Source organism: Limulus polyphemus, unplaced genomic scaffold (genome assembly GCF_000517525.1).
Source record: "Limulus polyphemus unplaced genomic scaffold, Limulus_polyphemus-2.1.2 Scaffold2383, whole genome shotgun sequence".
Classification (NCBI taxonomy): domain Eukaryota; kingdom Metazoa; phylum Arthropoda; class Merostomata; order Xiphosura; family Limulidae; genus Limulus; species Limulus polyphemus.
The window spans coordinates 119,083-132,551 of record NW_013667993.1 but is presented as its reverse complement, the minus strand read 5'-3'; the positions used below and the strand labels follow the sequence as shown (position 1 = coordinate 132,551).

The following is a 13,469-nucleotide window of genomic DNA, read 5'->3' as shown; positions in this document are numbered from 1 at the left end:
TGAGATTTCAGCCTCTCATCGTATGACAACCCCTCCATCTCTGGCACCTTTCTCTGAACCCTTTCCAATAATTCAATGTCTTTCCTAAGGTAAGGAGTCCAAGACTGAACACAATATTCCAAATGTGGCCTAACCAGTTACCTATACAATGAAATTATAACCTCTTTAGATTTGTATTCAATATTTCTATAGATACAACCTAAAATCCTATTTGCCTTACTACTAGCAACAGCACACTGCTTGGATGACTATAGAGACTGATCGACTATTACACCAATATCCCTTTCCTTCATAACACTGTTAAGATCATTCCCATCCAAATTATACTTATAATTCAAATCATGATAACCCACATGCATTATTCTTGCAATTTTTATAATCAAAATCTATCTGCCATTTATTTGCCCAATTCACTAAATGATATAAATCCTCTTTACAGCTAGCAACACGCAAGACTTTAATATCATCTGCAAATTTAAGTAATTTATTGATTATTCCTTCACTTATGTCATTGCTGTAAATCAAAAAGAGCAAAGGTCCTAAGAGTGAGCCCTAAGGTACGCCACTTGTGACATTAATCCAGTTTGACTGAACTCCATTTGTAACAACCCTCTGCTTTCTTTCATTCAGCCATTCTTCTATCTAGTTTGCTAACTTGTCCCCCACACCTATAGAGATACTTTTTTTACAAGCCTTTTATGTGGCACCTTGTCAAATGCTTTCTGAAAATCCAGATACACCAAATCTACACCCTTATTCTCATCTACATAAGCAGTAACCTTTTCAAAGAATGTCAAAAGATTTGTAAGGCAAGATTTTCCCTTAGTGAAACCATGTTGACTATCCAATAAAATTCTAAACTTTGTTAAATGACTTTGCAAAGCATCTTTTAACAGACTTTCCAAAACTTTTCCCTCAACTGATGTAAGACTAATGGGTCTATAATTACTGGGACAATTTTTATCACCACCCTTAAACAGAGGAGTTACTTTAGCTAACTTCCAATCCTCTGGTACCTGCCCACTGTTCAACGACTAATTAAAAATAGTAGTAAGTGGTTCACATATCCAATCTTTAACCTCTTTCAAAACCTGTGGGGAAATGTTATCTGGCCCAGGAGCCTTATCATTTTTAAACTTATAAATGTTTTCTTAACCAGCTCAGAATTAATGCAGTCATCTAGTTCGATCTTGTTTCCATTTATCATCTGTTCAAGATGGGGAATATTGCTTAAATCTTCATTAATAAAAAACTGAAGAAAAAGCCAAATTTAATAACCTAACCATCTCATAATCATCAGATACTAGCCTTCCTTTATCCTCTCTCAAGGGTACTATCCCCATCCTAACATTTTGTTTACCCTTAATGTATTTAAAGAAATAATTACTGTTAATTTTTACATTTTCGGCCAACCTTTTCTGATACATCCTTTTTGATGTCCTAATTTCTCATTTCACCAACTTTCTTGATCTCCTATAATCTCCTGTCATACCAGTCAATTTAAATTTCTTAAATTTATGATGCTTTTCTTTAATTTTATCTCTTAACCTCTTTGTCAGCCAACCTTGTTTTTTACTTGCAGCTACCCTTTTCTTTCTATAAGGAATATATTTACCTTGAATATTTAAAAATTTATCTTTAAAATGTTTCCACATCTGATCAGTGTCTCCAGATAACTCAGCTGCCAAATTCAAAACAGATAATTCTTGTCACATCCCTTCCAAATTTGCTTTTTTGAAATTTGTAACCAAAATATCATTATTCCTTATCTCCATATGCAGCAAAACATTGAACCTAATAGAGCAATAATCACTTGCACCCAGATGTTACCCAATTTCCACCCTCTCGAACATTTCTGTATTTAAACTAATCTCTGCAACAACTAGAGATGAAAGGACCTAATATGTGGAAGAACAGGTGTAACAATATATTGTTGGTGAAATGAAAGAAACAGAACTTGAAACAAAATACTCAATTGCTGATAGAACAAAAATAAATGGTTAATCATACTAATGAAAATAATACTGCAAGATATTTAGATTAAAATGTATAATGAACAATGGAATTAAGTTGTATTTAAAATAAGATAGTTAAAAATGAAGTTCACTGAAAACTGAGTTAAACAATGCTCAATCAGTAGGAGAACTAACGAAAGAAACAACATTTCACAACAAGTTCTAGTTTTCTCAAAATTCAATCCAAGTCTGTTTGAAAACACCAAAAATAATACATTCACAATTCACCTTCTTGCTGTAGCTGACTAATTAGAAAATGTGTTCACAAGTACCTGTAAATATCTCTGTTCGATGTGACAGTCATAGAGCAGCCCTCTATATACAAGGTACAGTATGACACAATACCATATTCTCATGAAACAGTAGGTAAATTTTACAATTGAGCCATACTACACAAAGAAACATTTTGCACTGAATTTACCATGTTATATTCTGCAGATTCAGGCTGTTCCAAATGAGAATCTATACAAAAACTTCAAATTCTGAAGATATTAAATATACAATTTAAAAACTGAAATATGCAATAGTTGCATACAACAGAAGTATGCATTTATTTGATACAGTACAATCTGAGACTAATAAGGTTTGGAAATGGATTGAATATGTTACAAAGAGAGCTTTATTACAAATTTAACACAATGACATATTAAAAAATTTGTCATTATCATATACAAAACTTTGTCTAAACATTATACACTTGTTATAAAGTTTTCCAAATTATCCATTCAAGCCATTTCTAAACTTTATAATGTACATCTGTTTAAAAAATGCAAGCTTTTAAGCAGACTTAATATGGAGATAGGGAAGAACATCAAAATGCCCAACAAAAAAATACATTTGCCAACAAGTGAAATTAATGACATGATAAAAAGTAGAATTATAAGCTATTAGTATTTCTAGGAGAGAAGAACTATCTGCATGGAATGATGAGAAGCATTTAAATCAAGAGAGAGAGAGAAACAATTCAAAGTCCTGTACAAATAAATAGACAAGGTAAGAAAATGAAAGAATGAAACCAGTTAGATTAACCCACAAATATCAACAGACTTATGAATGTCTATTCTGGGCATAAATATATGAATAAAGGGATTCATTCAGTAAAAAACCTCAATGAGCTAGATCTTGGACACATGCAGGTGATGTGATAACCACTTGGCTAACAGTTAGCTTATAACAAACATTTGTCTTCATTAGATGTTCATTGAATATGCATTACTTACTTACATGACCTACACAGATAGCTGTCTAGTAACTATGCAAAACGTTTTTAAGAATCCTTACTATATGGTATTTTTAACATTTTTCAGTCTGAGTACTGTTTTTTTTTATATATTTCCTGAACCTTGTTGTGTAAGCCTACTGACAATTCTAACATAATTAAAATTGAATTGAGAGAAGAAACAGGAGAAAGGTTAGATGAATAACAAATAAGGTGAAGTAAAATATTTGCCTATTTGTTGAGCCAGAAAGTATTTTCTTTCTTCTCAGCAAATACTAATGGTGCTCTTCTATGTGACATTAATAATAAATCTCATTTAATAGTATATAAATTAGACTAGAACAGATAAACAGCATTCCATGCTTCAATGTATTCCAGACATGGCTGGGGAAATTTTGCTTTTAACCTTGTCTACAGAAATCTTTTGTGTTAAAGAAATGAAAAACAAAAAAACCTTCACATAAATTAAATTTTGTAGGAAAAAGAATAATTACTAATTAATCTTCTTCACATTTAATGTCATTAACATTTTGAAGCGTAATTTTAAATTTCATACTTAAGAATTTTTAATGATCATTAAAAAATGTACTTACCCTACTCCATTCATGATATTTGAAATGGTCTTGGAAATAGGAAAGCATGAAAATATAGTCCCTGCCACACCCACAACAAATTGCAAGAGAGAGTTAGCAGTTACTAAACTGTAAATTGATGAAGGGCATCCTGTGATGTCAAACAATGCCATGATGCATGTTGCTACATATGCTACACAACCCAAGGCATCACAGGCAAGAGATGTGGATGGTACTGGTTTTATAAGGTGAACAGAGGGACCAGGGCCAACTAATGTTCGAAAATAAAATATTTCTTGTTTATATTTTTGTAATAAAAATTTTATAAAACAGAAATAACAAATCTAAAAAAACTAAGTTAATAAAAACAGAGCACAAGACAAATAACTACTCCAGTTTTATTAAAAAAGAAAAACAACCTTATAAACATTTCCTGCTCCATCACTGAACACTAAACAATATTCTCTTCCAATACGTTAAAACAGTTCTTCAGTTGAAGTTGGGCTGATCATGACCCAGTGGTTCATGCATCAGATTGTGAGTTTTAGGTTTCATAATTTGTGCTCTGTTATCACCAAAACAATACTTAAAAAATCATGCTGTGCACTTTGGGGTCATGGGTCCATTATAAGAATGGGGAGTGCTGTCAAATTGCATTTTTTACTCTAACAAGACTAAGTCAAAATTTAGAGCTGGGTGGTTTTGACTAGCTGCCTTCCCTCTAGTCAATTACTTCAAAATTACTTATGGCTAGCACAGATATCATTCATAAATGAAAATCATTAGAAATTTTTAACTCACACATCTCTCTTCATACAGGACTAGTAAGAAATTACCTCAGTTATTATTATAAAAACATATTCCTGTATTATTGCCATGTCTAATATACCAAACAAATTGTGACATTTGCACATTATATATGGCAAACTGTGTTTTGTGAAACAAAAAGAGCATATTAAATTTGCATAGTTTTTTAAGTCTAAATTTTATGATATTTAAAGATGCTCAGAGGGTCCATTAAGTTCTATGTGCTCTTATCTGATTTAATATAATTTTATGATAAAATTTGTGCCTTTACACCATTGAAACTCTCTTGGTCTATTGTTATTGGAGATTTTTACACAACAAAAAAATTCAAAGGTGGTGTTTTAATGTTTAATATTAAATATCTTTTTAAACCTCAATCTTGCATCAGCATAACTTTTTTACAATACTTTCATATTTAACTTATTCCTAATTTTTTCTAAACATAATAAGTTTTACACACTGGTATATATCTGTAACTTTATAAGTAAATTTTGCTTTTATGATTCCTGCTATGCTGCATCAATTCTGTTGTGTTATATCATATATATACATCTCATTACTACAAAAACAAGTGCTTCACATCTTGTCACTTTGATTGCATATATTTCAATATCTGATTATAGTAGGCCAAGAGTTAGTGGTGGATACTTGTTATTAGCTGCATTTACTCTAGTCTATCAGTGCAAAATTAACTAGTGTATACAGATAGTCTTGTGTAACTTTGCATGAACGTTTGAAACAAATAAAACCTATTTTGCTTGTGGTTTTTGTTAGCCTACTTTACTTAAGCAAAATTTTTTATTTTATTTTGAGTATTCTGACTAAACTTATAACCTCTTTATTTGTAGTGTGTTATCATGTTTGCATAATCTTTTTTCAGATAGAAAAATCTTTTTCAGCTATTGCTCATTTATCCATGCCATACGTTTGTGAGCCAGACCAAGGTTATTTATGACACAAGCAATCTACAACACTAGCATGCATGAAGTGGGATGGGAGAAAATGAGATATTCCATGTAATAAAAAAACAGCAGCAATAAAATAAAAAAGGGTTAGGAACTTTAGCATTTATGGCATTCTTTCTTATGAATGCTAGCACACAAAAACGTTTTCATACATTTGGTTTTACTATCAAAAGTAATAGGAAAAAATAATTTAATCAAAACATACTATTTCACGTACGTGTAAGTACCTATCTGTATATATGAGATATAATACATTATTAATAAGAGCTCCCGTGTCAAAGCATATAATAATATGTCAACCACACTATATATCTGCTGACAAGGTAGTTGAGCCAATACGAGTGCTCTTCAGTTAAATAAAGTAATAAAGTAGTTGAGAAACTTACCCAATGGTCCCCAAAAGCCAAAGTTCGGTCCTAAATAAGTAATATGACCCTTAGTTTTTTATTTTTGAATCCATATACAGAACACTGTTGTTATAACATGGTAAATAGATGCTGATTTTATGTTTTTAATCAGCTAGAAAACAAAATAATGTTATTTGCATATTTATTCAAGTATTTAATTTTGAAATACTTTTGCATCTTTATTTTTATTGAGAATATTTCAATTTCAAAAAACAAAAGTTTTATTTATACTTCATAACCATACTTCAATTTTTATACAGACCATTTTAATTTCATGAATAATCCATTTTGGAAAGTTATATGATAATAAGGCTGTTAATTCAAATCCTACTAATCCAAAATTTTCAGTTTCTCAGAAAATATACAAATATATACAGAAGTATAATTACCTGTTAAAATTATCATGTGAAAAACATATTATTTACTAATCTTAAAACATAAACTAATAGTTGTAAAATATTTTTAAGATATCAAGGGTAGTGTGATGAGAAAAATAATGATTTTACAGTATAGCAAGGCAATTGATAAATATGCTAATATTTCATTCAGTTTTCTATAAAGTTATTGGCAGATTTTAAACATTTCTTTGAATTAGAAGAAATGACAATTAAAGCTAGCGAGTTTAAACTAAAAAAAAATTGGGGAATTTGAAAAAGGGATTAAAAAATTGGAAAATTTAAAAACCATTTCAAAGCCTAGAAATGACAAGGAAAACTATGTTTCTCCCTTTTGATCTTAGAGTCTGCACACCTATATAAAACCATGCTGTGTCTAGCTATGGCCATTATTGGTAAAATCTAATATAATCTTGGCCAGTCATTACTTGTTATTTTTTCTTGTTATAATTATGTAACTCATTATGTTTGATGATAGTTTAGACCAACTGTTATTTTATAAATAGAAATGCTACATTTTACAGTATACTGTCAAGTTATACTGTCCTTGTTTGAAGACAATTTTTATAGTACTATAACCTGAAATATGTATATTTCCTGAAGTTTTGTTATTTTTTTAGAACTAGGTTACAAAATAAAGTGATTTTAGTTAGGTGGAATGACGAGAAAACGTTTAAATATCAACGTGTGTTGTAAATATGAATATACAGGTCTTGAAAATCTGTAATTTTGCCTGGCAAGTCAGAGAAAAATTTTGTAAAAGAATTTGTACACCCTAACTTTGACTGAAAATATTCTCACTGAGTATGGTTACACAGTTCTCATATTTATACATTGCATATGTAAAATGCACTTTTGTTCTGTATGTAGTATCTTCTTTAAAAATATTATTTCACATATAACATGTTAAGTCATAAGAGTTAGTGCAATTATTTTTTTTATAATAATCAAAAACTTTTAGAAACAAAAAGTGAGCAAACGATTTTCTCAGTTACATTGATACAGGTTTTGTTCTGATTAGTTGTCTTATTCAGGTTTCTCTTTTTTTATATACTTTAATGATACAGTAAACTTGTAAATTTCATAAACATTTTTCTAAGGTCTAAAAATGCCTAAACATGTGACATTTGTTAAGAAAAGTCAAGAATCATCCAGAGGCATCACTAGGTACTTAAATGATTCAAGGCTTAGGCCCATAGGTGTGGGAATTTATGGTGTTTCAATATGATATAGATCATGGTTTTCTATTCTGATGTTCAATACACCAACTAGAGACTTGGGGCACTGTCAAATAGAATTGAAACATGAGACCCATGTCCCAATGTTTTGTGATGCCTCTGAAATCACCTGAACTTTATTAGAGATATAAGATTTGTGTCCATGCTTATATAATGGCAAAGAATTATCATTTAGCTCGAGCAGTATATCAATTGAATATTCATGTCTATCATGTACTCATTACAATTACATTTTTATTTAAGTCAGTATCTACAGTTTCTTGCTTTAAAATTTTTAGTTATCTTAATAGTAAATATAAATATATATAATGATAATCCCACTACATCATAATGTAGATATCTGGATTGCACAGCCTTTTAAGTATGGTGGACCATTTACATTTCTAGATGAAGGACTACAAACTCTATGGAGAACTAGTAACCATACTTCACAGGTAAGTATATTTGTCTTGAAAACCAAGGGACTAATGTAATTAAAATATTCCATGGCATGGCCTGATAGTTATGGCATTTGACTCATAATCTGCAGGTTGTGAGTCCAAATCCCCATCACACCAAATATGCTCGCCCATTCGGCTGTAGGGATTTTATAATGTGATAGTCAATCACACTATTTTTGGAAAAATAGCAGCCCAAAAGTTAGTGGTGGGTGGTGTTAACTAGCTACCTTCCCTCCAATCTATCACTGTTATAAGAGGGGATGGCTAGTGCAGATAGCATTCATGTTGCTTTGTGCAAAATTCAAAACAAATTAAACCAAAATATTCTAAGTACTAATAACTTTTTTAATAAATAGAAACCAAACACACCACATTTTTAAATATGTAATTTTTAATAATAGGCCAAATTAAGTATACTTGTGGGTTGTAGCTTGGGTGTGCCCCTGCTCTATATTAATAATAACTCTAATAAGATAGGAAAAAGAATATATGTTTACTCACTTATGCCAAAATGGGGTGGTCTAATCACTGGAATTGGTATGTTCTTACAGAGTAATGTTCTACAAAAATAGCAATATAAGAATCCAAATCCAAACCCTATAGTTACACCAGCTCCAGCACCTCTTCGGGACCTGAATAATATTAATAAAACAAATTTTTGTACCAAAAACTAAAAATTACTTTTGCATAAGAAAAGATATCTTTCTTCAACATTTACATACTGCATAATTGTAAAGATTAAGTTTTTCAAAGGCCACCTGATTCTCCCAAAAAATAGTTGAAGCAGCCTTTTAAAAATAATAAATTGCCCATTCAACTGGATTTTCTTTTTTGATTGAAAACTAAAAAGTAGTTCTACTAATTTCATAGTTAATATTACATATTAGAAGATAGGAAGGAATGTATAAACTAATTGTATTCATTGTGAAACAAATTACTATCTATTCTAAAGGCTTTTATAATACAAAAACTTGTACTTTCATTCTGAAAATATTGACTAAATGTGATACAATTCTATTTTTATGAAGCTGATGCATTTTAAATAATATGAAAAGCCCTTCCAATCTGAACTTTATTCAGTCACATAAATGCTCCACACCATTAGCTCAGGTGGGCTGACTAGAGCTAGTATGCTTAAACATGCAGTGCTTACCTAGATGTGGTATAGAATTTGTTACCTAATGTAAACTTAATAATTCTTATATTCAACTACACAAGATTAAAATGTGAACAAAACAGATGTCTTCAATCTTAAGAAAGAATCGCTAAAGCAGTCTCTCATAAAGCCATATGAAGCTACTAAATGAAATTCCAGTTATCCATGACCAAAAAGCTGAACAATCTTAAACATTGTTTTCCACATGATAAAGCATAAGAGGTGGAGACACAAATGAAACCTATTCTACATCATTAGCATTTTTTGTAACTTTCTTTTTTTTAAATCAGACAGCAAAAACAACAAATTTTAAACTAAAAAACTACACTCAAAACTATACAAAACAAGACAAAGAAATCACTTGTTACATTGTATGTGAGAAAACTTTAAGATCAAAATCAAGGTGGTATGTTTAAGACAAATTTAATAAAAATGGAAAATATAATCTCACTAAAGAAACAACCGAGTTTTTAAAATTGACAAGTCATAAAAAAAATACTTATAATGGTAGAAACAAAATATAAAAATATGGAAAATGCTCACTTAATATTAAAGTCTAAGCAATAAATGTTTTATTCAAGGCCAACTGGTCCTTTTGAATAAATATAAATAAGGAAAAAAAAAACTTAAAGTATAACATATATACAACAAATAGTTTAATTTCAAACTACCTGGCTAGCTGAGTGGAGTTTTCTAAAGTTTGTTTGCGAACACGAACTGTTATGATAATTGTTGTATTTGCTTCTATTTGTCCTATTTCTCTTGTTGCCTTGAAAAAGAAAATTAAAGCAAAATCAAACTGAACATTCATACTCCTAACATAAATAAAAAAAATGGATGAAACTTCTATATAAAATTTCAAATGACTAATACTGTATGACATACTAAGGCTAAGCCTAATTATACTCATTAACAATAACTAGAGTAAACTGTGGCTATTTAATCTATATGGTAACAATAAACAAGATTTAACTTTCTGTCTCTTTCTTCTCACTAAAACTTTTTTGAAACTTCTTTAAAAACTACTGTCCTTTACAAGTTTATAGCCTTATTCTTATAAACTAACGTTTTTGACATATTTTTTGCTAAAAACAGTTACCGTATTTTTCGGAATATAAGACACACCCTTATTTTGAAGACAAAGTATTTGGGAAAAAAAACCTACAGTCGCATTTGAAAGATTTTTATTGAACAAAAATTCAATTTGATACTTTAAAAATGTGTATAATACTATTGTTATAAATAACACATTCAATTGAACTGAACTATGCATGCCTATTTAAATATATTTACAAATGGCTTGTGTATATCGTATATATACATATATATTATTCATACCTTCGGTGTATTGGACGCAAGCAGATTCTGACATCAAATTTTGGGGTAAAAAGTCTGTCTTATACACCAAGAAATATGATAATATTCCACAATAAAAATGTGACATATACATATATATGTTTGAAAATAAATTTTCAGTTTCATTGATGATTCTAATGTGTCTTATGCAAAATAAAATAAAATTTATTTGATTTCATCCTGTATTTATGTACAATTAAAGATATGAAAAATTCTGTTCTTCAACAGACTTAAAGAAAGATAAGTATTACATATACATCACAAAACCATTAGAATAATTTTTATCAATTCTGGGTCTACATGTGATTCCAATAAGAATAATGAAATAGCTTTTCAATACATATTTAGTATTAAAAGCATACTGTTGTATATGGGGGCTATTGCTCAAGAGCAGAGGTCATTAGGTTGGCTGAGCATAAAACATACAAATCCTCAGTCAAAACATCTATCTCTCTATCTAAGCTACTGGATGTAGCTCTCCTTCAGACCAGTCCAGTATTTCATATTCTTAGCATACCATGTCCATCTGATTCCTGCTTCCACCACTATATCGTCCCTCCATCTTCTCTTTTGCCTTCCCTTAGAACTTTTCCCTGTTCTAGATTGCTATTCCATTGTTCTAATGTCCACCTATTGTTGGAATACCTTGCTACATGCCCAGCCCATTTCCATTTAGTTCTTAAAATGAACCTTATTGCATCTATTATATTTGTTGTTTTCTTATTCCATTATTTCTCCATCTGTCTTGTAGTGTTATGTGAAGTTTTTTTCCCATAGCTCTTTGTGTGGTTTATAGCTTTTTCCTTATCTCTTTTGTTAGTGCCCATGTTTGGCAGCCATATATTAAGGTTGGTAGTATACACTGATCCATGAGTTTTTTGGTTTTTTTCAAAGTAATGGGGATATCTTGATCCCCTAGAATTTCTTTATACATTCCAAAACATTGCCATGTTGCTTTTATTCTTACCATAATTTCTTCCCTTGTTGTGTTTTTCCATTTTGAGGATTTGTCCTAAATATTTGTACACTGGCACTTTCTCTATTTCTTCATTCTCAACTTTGATGGTATCTGTGTCATGATAGTTAGTCATATATTTGGTTTTTACATCATGTATTTTTAACCCTGCTTTCTTGCTACTGGCATTTAAACTGTTTAATAGAGCTTCCATCATTTTTGTCGAATTTGTAAAGAGAGCTACATCATCTGCAAACCTTAGATATGTTATTGTCTCACCATCTGTTTTTATACCTTCATTCTATACCTTAGTTTGTCTAAATACTTCTTGCAAAGTTGGTGTAAACAGTTTCAAAGATATTGGATCACCCTGTTTCACCCCTCTCTCTCTCTATCTTTATCACTGATGATACCTCTTTATTAAGATGTATTTTTGCTTTTGAATCTGTGTATATATCTCTTAAGATTTCGATGTATGTTAGATTGATGCTTATTGTAGCTAAAGCATTTAATATTGCACTGTGTTCTACAGAGTCAAATGCTTTTTCATAATCTATAAATCCCACACATAAAGATAAGTTGTATTCATTTTATTTTTCTATTATTTGATTAGCTGCATGTAAATGATCTGTTGTTGAAATTTTTTTCTTAAAGCCTGCTTGTCTTCTTGGTTGGTGCTCATCCAAAATTCTTTCCAATTTTTCTGTAGTTCTCTTGTGAATAGCTTATATAAGTGAGATAATAGGTTTATGGGGTGGTAATTCTTTATATCTTGATAGTCTCTCTTCTTTTATAAAATGATGATCTTGGCCTCTTTCCATTTCTTTGGTATCTTTTTTGACTCCAATAATTTGTTAAACAATTTTGTTATCTGCCTTAATGTTTCAGTTCTACATGCTTTCAAAATATCACTGCTGATCATATCGTTTCCTGGAGCTTTTCACCTCAGTTAATGCATTCTCCACTTCTGAGATTAAAATTTTAAGGACTTCTGTCTGCTTTATTGTTCTTAAGATTCATTTCTGTTCCTGTTTCATCTTCAATAGTTGATGTATTAAATCTCTGTAAATATCTGCATATATTTCAACTATTTCTGTTCTATCATTTGTGTTGATTTCTTCTTTGTATTTTATTGAGCATATTTTACTGTTTACAACTCTTCTATTGATATTCTTAGGTTCTCTGTCAGCTTTCAAAACCTTTTCATTCCTTCTTTTTCTTGCTCTGTTTCTTCTTTTCTTCCTTACTATCTTAATTAACTCAGTATATTCAACTTTCTCTTGTATGGTCTTCCTCTCTATTCATATTAATTCCTTTCTCCTGCCATCCATTTTCTTTATAAGCTCATACTCTTCATCTTTGTTTAAGGTTTTTGAAAACCTGTTGATTTTTTCTGATTCTTCGATTAAAATCTCATTTAGTTGTTCACAAAAATTATCTAGATCAAGGTCTTCCTCCAACACTCCAAATCTGTTTTTTAGATTTAATTCAAAGTCTCTTTTATTTTTATTTAGATGATTAATATTGATCTTGAGAGCTTTCTTCTGTCATATTGTTTTAAATCTCGCCAGTCTTTTATTTATCTTAATTCTTGTTCTTGCCATTCTGTGAGCACTTCCTATGTCTGTCTTGGTTATGACTTGACAATTTTCCATGATTTCTTTTTTGTTCACAGGTATGAAGTCGATTTGTGTTTCCATCTGGGCTTTCCCATGTCCAATACCTCCTTTTTTGTTTCTCAAACAAACGGTTTCCTGTTACTAACTGTTCTTTTTATGCAAATTTAATAAGTCTTTCTCCTCTGTTGTTTCTTTGGCCTATCCATATTTTCCTTTACTTTGAAATGGTTTGTTGTTTCCTTTAATTCCTATTTTGGAATTGAAATCACCCATGACTACTTTGTAATTTGCTTTACTTTCTCTCAGTACTGTTACGTCTCCGTTT

The 13,469-nt window shown here is 30.3% G+C and overlaps 1 protein-coding gene across 1 annotated transcript in view; it reads right to left on the bottom strand.

The window, feature by feature from the left end:
- Positions 1 to 13,469, bottom strand: part of LOC106466797 — a 124,056-nt gene that overhangs the window by 49,121 nt on the left and 61,466 nt on the right. Inside the window, exons 25-28 of the mRNA XM_013927100.2 lie at positions 9,886 to 9,983; positions 8,560 to 8,690; positions 5,965 to 5,994; positions 3,828 to 4,077 (exon numbers count right to left, since the gene is read on the bottom strand). Coding sequence (XP_013782554.2) covers positions 3,828 to 4,077; positions 5,965 to 5,994; positions 8,560 to 8,690; positions 9,886 to 9,983 — 509 coding nt within the window. The remainder of the gene's footprint in view (positions 1 to 3,827; positions 4,078 to 5,964; positions 5,995 to 8,559; positions 8,691 to 9,885; positions 9,984 to 13,469) is intronic.